General features: G+C 35.2%; 1 protein-coding gene across 1 annotated transcript; it reads left to right on the forward strand.

The window, feature by feature from the left end:
- The first annotated feature begins 1,551 nt into the window (after nucleotides 1-1,551).
- Nucleotides 1,552-3,489, forward strand: LOC100248628 (L-type lectin-domain containing receptor kinase S.4). The gene has a single exon (XM_010659261.3). The coding sequence runs from the start codon at nucleotides 1,552-1,554 to the stop codon at nucleotides 3,487-3,489; it is 1,938 nt and encodes a 645-aa protein (XP_010657563.1).
- Nucleotides 3,490-7,264: the final 3,775 nt, after the last annotated feature.

A 7,264-nucleotide genomic window follows, 5' to 3' on the forward strand; every position in this document is an offset into this window, starting at 1 on the left:
AAACTTCATTTTCAATTAAAATTCTTTTTGCAATCCTTTTATCTATTCTTTTTTTTTTTTCGGTCCTTTCATAAGTTTTAACTTAATGAGTGTTTGGTAAACCAACTTAACGAGTTAAGTAACATTTGTTTTTCTAACTTTTTATTGAAAACAATTTGCTTTCAAATTTCAAATTATTTGTTTTTTTTACCTTTTGTTAACTTATTACTTATTTTTCAAAAAATTTAATTAAATAAGAAAAACCAAAATATTTAACTTTTTTTAATATTAAAAGTAGTATCTTGTATTTTTCTTTAGTTTTTAATACTTAATATTATTAATAACTATTTAGTTTTAAGTTTTATTTAGAATTAAGTAAGAAAACGGACACTACAAACTTAAGTCCTTCAGTGTATTAAGAATATTTGGTACAATAATTTAAAATTACAACTTAAAGTTAAAAATTAACTTATGCAATAAGTAAAAATAATTAAATTTTAACTTAAAATCCTTTTTACCTCATTGGCCCATCTAGTTAGACTATATTTTACAACCATGACTTCACATCCATGATTCATTTTTTATAGTAAATATTTTGTAATTATGTTATGTATCTACAATCCTTTAAATATACGAATGTTTAATAAACAAATTGCTTTGGATTAATAAAAATAATTATTAATTAAAATTAATGATGATAGATCTTTATTAAAACTAACGAGAATAAATATATCAATTTGATGATTTAAAATAAAGTTTAAGTTGCCTTTATCAAACAAACTTAATACTTCAAATAAAAATCAAACAATAAGTTTTAAATTGTCAAATTAACAATTTAAGAATAATTTAACTTAAAATCAACTTAAGTCATTAAATAATAATCATTACATTTTAGCATACACCAACTTATCTTCCTTACAATTCTTGATGATGTTTCTAATATGACTTACACAGGTGTATATACCCGCGTATGAGTAAACAATGAAAATGAGAGATCCATTTCATTCTCCATTTATTATTGTATTTGGATGACTAATTAGAATGAGAATATGATTTTTTTTTTTTTAAATTGTTCTTACAAAAATTAAATCCTCTCTTATTAGGACTCTAATTCCTATCATATATCATGCATATAATATAAGGAAGTCACCTCTGTTCTCACCCTTAACTTCAACTTCCACGTACTACAAGCACCCTAAGCTAATAAAGAATGGAGCAATAAGCAACTCCCAATCCACGAAGAGCTGTCGCAAACATGCTGGAAAATGAAAAGGAAAACAGACATGTTGACTTTAAAATACTACAAATAAACCAACAGTTGTTTTCTTTCCCGGGAAAAAAAAATTAAAAAGGAATGACGAAAACCTGTAGTTGTGGTTGGTTTCTTTTCATGGTAAGTGTTGAGTATTATCGCATCTCAAGGTCCCAAGTCTTGAAAATCCAATCCCCTAAATTTCTATTTCCATATAATAGATATCAGGAAGTTGAAGTTCAAACTACTTTTCACAGGTGACACTCCCTCCTCTCTCTCTCTCTCTCTCTCTCTCTAAAACCTGCTGCTCGAATTGGACCATGAAGGCGTTCTGCTTGTGTCTCAGCCTCCTCTTTTTAGGCTTTGTGAGTTCAGACACCAGTTTTGTGTACAATGGCTTCCTTAAAGCAGATTTGAGCTTGGATGGAGCATCCCAGCTGAGATCCAATGGTATACTCTCCTTAACCAATGATTCTGTAAGGCTCATAGGCCATGCTTTCTATCCATCTCCCATACATTTCAAGAGAAGCAAAGACCACAGGTCATGGGTCGTCACATTTAGCACCAACTTTGTCTTCTCCATGGCTCCCAAGTATCCTGGCCTCGGAGGTCATGGTCTGGCCTTTGTTCTCTTGTCCACCAAGGCGCCCATGGGTTGTCTTCCAAACCAGTACCTGGGACTCCCAAATGTTACTAGCAATGCAGATTTCTCGACTCGGGTGCTTGCCGTCGAGTTTGATGCTGTCCAAAATCTTGAGCTCATGGATATCAATGATAACCATGTAGGAATAGATATATCCAGCTTGATCTCTAATGTTTCTAAGCCAGCTGCTTATTATTTCACCAACAACAGCAATAACTCCATTGCTTTCAAGAGTGGAGATCCTATTCAGGCCTGGATTGAGTACAATAGCCAGGAGCAGTTGATGAATGTTACCATTTCTCCTCTTGGCATTCCCAAGTCGTTTCGGCCATTGATATCGTTCCCCATTGACCTGTCAATGGTGCTGAACGAATACATGTACATTGGCTTCTCAGCTTCCACTGGCCTGCTCACAGCCGCTCATAACGTGCATGGTTGGAGCTTCAGGATTGGAGGAAGGGCAGCAGACTTGGATCCTCTCCGGCTCCCATCTCCAGTGACAAGGTCCCGAAAGGTTCTGCATCAAAGGGGACTCACCCTAGGTATCATTTTAGCTAGTGCTACTCTAGTTATCTTGGTGATTTCTGGCACTGCTCATGTCGTACATAGGATTAGGAACAAGGAGGAAGTCTTAGAAGAATGGGAAGTTGAATATGGAGCTCACAGATTCAAGTATTCTGATCTCTTCTCTGCTACTAGGGGGTTTAGAGAGAAAAATCTAATTGGGTCTGGAGGATTTGGGAGAGTCTACAAGGGGATAATCCCCAGAACAGGGCTAGAAGTTGCAATAAAGAGGGTTGCTCATGACTCCCGACAAGGAATGAAAGAATTTGTTGCAGAAATAATAAGCATGGGACGACTTAGGCACCGAAACTTGGTGCAGTTACATGGATGGTGCCGAAGGCAAGATGAGCTTATCCTTGTTTATGACTATGTACCAAATGGAAGCCTGGACAAGATCCTGTTTGATGACCAACAGAAAAAGAAAATACTGACTTGGGAGCAAAGATACAAGATCCTCATTGGTGTTTCACAAGCTTTGCTCTATCTCCATGAAGAATGTGATCAAAGAGTGGTTCACAGAGATGTGAAGCCGAGCAATGTTCTCATAGACGCAGAACTCAATGCCAGGCTTGGGGATTTTGGCCTGGCCAGGATGTACAAACATGGAAACAATCCAGAGACGACTCACATTGTAGGAACACTTGGGTACCTAGCCCCTGAGCTCACTAGAATTGGGAAGGCCACAACAAGCATAGATGTGTATGCTTATGGTGTGCTCATGCTAGAAGTAGCTACAGGAAGGAGGCCAATTGAGCCCCAGAGGAATGCCCAGGAACTGGTATTGATGGACTGGGTAAGGGAGCTACATTCCAGAGGAGAGATCCTGAGTGTCATCGATCCCACGTTGGATGAGTACAACCCAGATGAAGCCAAGCTTGTTCTTAGTCTTGGCCTGCTTTGCTCTCATCCCCATCCTGATTACAGGCCAGATATAAGAAGGGTTATCCAATACCTCCTGAAGGATGTTTGCCTTCCTGAGCTACCTCCTGATGTTCACCTAGAAGTTCCAGGGACAATGATAGAATTCTCAGATACTTACCCTGATGCATGATTTGTAAAATACCCTCATCACAAGAGAACTAGTTTTCTCGAGCTTTGGCAAAATGGTTTCTGTTAATCAGGCTACAAGTCTTAGCTATTAAAAATGATAAAATTCCTTGGTAGCATAGCTTCTCCTTCCAGGTCTGAGGTATAAATATAAATTGTAGGGTAAGATCTTGGCAGTTTTCAAAAAATGTAAAAGGATTACACATCCTGTTTTTTTATTAAAATGCATATAAATGATTCAAGAAGAAGATTTTCTTGAAGACTCCAGCTGCAAACAGTATCCCTTCTCAACCCACATTCATCAAACAAATAAAGCAGCCAAAATCCACATAACCAAGTTGAATGTAATAGACATGCCTAGTTTCAGTCTAATTGAAGGTCAAGGGAACCTTCAGCCTAGCTTAGGTAGAAAGGGTTGGGAGAGAGAAGCCATGGTCAGGTGTGGCAAGGGATTGAGTTGGGAAAAAGAGGGGTTCAGGCTACATAACAAAAAGAGTCATGAAAAAATATATATCATCAGGACAAGGGTTCAAATCAAGCTTGATAGAATTACAGAAATTTTAAGATTGAACGGAAAATTAGAAACTTGTACTAGGTAGAAAGCATAGAACTGTTCAGTCTACCATCTAGTGATTTAAATTTAGCATTCGATATAATTTAAGGAAAGAAAAAATCACATCAAGGAGGAGATTTTTGAAGAATTGAGTTCTCATTCAATTTACCAACATTCATACGAACAATTCTCTTCCAAATAAAATTTCAACATATTTAGGACATGAAAAATGGAATTCAGAGGGAAATAAAAAATAAAAACAGCTTGAAAGAACGTCAGTATAGCACAGACTTTTAAAAAGGAAAAAAAAAAAAATTCCTACGTCAACTAAAACAAACTTAAAGAAAATGGGGAAAAGCCATCAAGATTTTCTTTCCCCAAAAAAATATCATTTCCAAGGTCATGTTGAATAATAACAACCTAAATATTGGCTAATGAGCTTCTGAAGAAATGTAAGAAGATGACAAGAAGAATTTTTGGTAGGAAAATGCTCAATGAAAAATTATAGCATTATAACGATCTCTATAATTGCAAAGTGGAAGGATTTTCAAAGGAATCTAAGAATAAGTGAACAATAACTTTGAGTGGAATATACTCGAGAATATATTTAAATTTAAATTTAAATCATTTGGAAATTATACCAACCAGGAAAATGGAAGAATAGTTTATTAAGCTGGAACACAAAAAAAAAAAAGAGAGAGAGAGAGAAGAAAAGAAGGATACTCAGATAAGAAAAAACAAACACCAAGAAAAGCACTCCTTAAAAAATGACAAATGCATTGTCAAAAAGACCAGGAAACAAAAGAGAGGGAAAAATAAATGAACAATATGTAAAGAGTGTAATATACATTTTTAGTAATTTAACATGTCAAAGCTATGGTTAAATAATTTAGTAGAGTTTAAATAATTTAGTAGACTTCCTAACTAAGATGGTATTAAAGTCATGGTCACCCAGAGGTCTTGAGTACAAACCTCACCTACTACTATTCCCATCTATTTATGAGCTACTGCTGCTTTATATGTCACTCTACATGCAGGTATAGGACAGCAAGTGAGGGAGGGTGTTACCCTTAACATTTAGGCCCATACCCTAACAGCATAAGAGTTATACAAAAGATTTTGATCAAGATTCATTAAAAGAACGTCTATTAGACAATGATAATTTTATGGTCATAACCACTGTAAACTGACAAAAAGACAAGTTTTTCGATCATCTAGGATCAGCTCTATTTCATTCAATTAAGGGAATCTTCATTTCTGCACTGTGTTCTAGCAATACCTATTTTTACTCATATACACACACAAACAGTCTACACAACACAATACAACCAAGAATATAGTGTTGAAGATAAAATGCTGAACAATGGGTATTTTGGAAGCCACAAGCACAACAAACATTCTCTTGTCCTTATATTGCATAGAACTCTGAGTTTGTATAGGCAAAATGGTTTAAAACTCAATCATTAAGTTCATAAGACAGTTCACATGCTCTGTATTTGTTCTCAAAGTTCTGTAATTTCTCTAAATGGGTAAATTTTCACACTGAAAACTCACTTAACATACCCAATATGCATACTTGGTCTGGTAACATGGTGACATTACCCAATGCATTGTAACCACGTTGTTGTTCGAGTTTTTCTCCAATAACAAGGCATACTTACTGGGTATTCCTCTAGTTCAAATTGTTTAAGCATGCTACTACCTTAAGTGGCCTAATGCCCTCATTTAGAACAAAGATTGCACTGTTGTTATGTTTAGTTCACTAATCAAATCACTGAGATAGGCATGCTCAGCATGTTTGTGCCTAAAGCTTCTAGAAACTTCTAGTAAAGTAATTGAATATTTTCCCATTTTTCATACTAGCTATGTGACACTTCAATTTTGTTTCGTTCTACATGATTTTTGTAGTGCATGCATGCTAAATACATGCAGCTTACAATCTCAATGAAGAGCAAAGTTATACCCTCAGCATCTATGTTGCATGGGTTCAGGTATGAGTGTCAGATGCAGGTATGCATCCAAGTGTCTGATCCTTCACAACTCAAATTGTAGGACATTGGGACTTTTGGTTAAAAAGGATCCAAAAAACAGGTACAGGTCCTGGAATATGAAATACTTAAAAAAAAATCAATTAAAACTAAATTGAAAGTGAAGATGTCATTTTTAAAAGCACCCATCTTTTCCCTCTAATCCCTTTTTTTTCTTCTTATCCTTAAATATTCTTACAAAAATTCAATTTTCAGCTAACTCTTCTTTTCCTCTAATGTAATTATTACTAAAAAAGCTGAAAGAATAAAAGAATATTAATGAAAAAATCAAACAGTCGTGTCCCAAAGTAAATAGAAGTGTCAGACAAGGATTCCATACCCACACTCATGTTATTTCGTGTGTCAACGACAGTATGTTGGATAAAATTGAAGAATCCAGGTATCATAGCTCAAATACTAAATATATGTGACCTACAACCTCAGCCATGTCCACAGTTTGAAAATAAATTTCTGTTTCAGGGGTACTATTGTCACACCTGCAACCCACCAACAAGCCAGACCCCAATCCACTAACACTAGAAAGATTTTGATGCTTCCATATCATCAGACATTAAGTGATGAAGAAAAGCAGAGAACAAATTTCTCATTCATTTTTTATTTTTATTTTTTGGTATACATTTATTTCTCTATTTAACACACATATAACAATACAATGCCAGCAATACCATACTTTATAATTTGATTATATAATTGATTATTGTACACCTCATGAAAAATGAGGTGACAAGACCACCCACAAAGGTAGAAATTTGAGCTGCTTACAAGATCAAGACAACAATTCTTGCAAAACTCAAGTCGCATTTTAATAAGGCCCAGGAATTCCATAGTTGCCTAGAAACTATAGTAGGTTACTAAGATATTATAGAGGGTTGAGAAGCCAGAAGTGCATGTTACCCTACTATAAGATTACAGGAAAACAGAGTTAACATAGAAAAATAAGAGATTGAGAGAATTTTTTTTTATTTGAAATTTTCCCAAAAAACAATAATTCCCCTCCTAAAGAAGTAAATTGTTAATAGAACTGAAGATGGGATTTCTTTTGACATCATCCTTTCCCCCAACTCCAAAATCTTTCAGGAATGACAAGAAAATATCGAGAGGCAGTTTAAGCAGCCTAGCTCAACCGTCACAATCTTGGGTTGCATTGGGACTCTTCATTGGACCAACCCTATTCCTAG

This window comes from Vitis vinifera, chromosome 12, assembly GCF_030704535.1.
Source record: "Vitis vinifera cultivar Pinot Noir 40024 chromosome 12, ASM3070453v1".
Lineage (NCBI taxonomy): Eukaryota > Viridiplantae > Streptophyta > Magnoliopsida > Vitales > Vitaceae > Vitis > Vitis vinifera.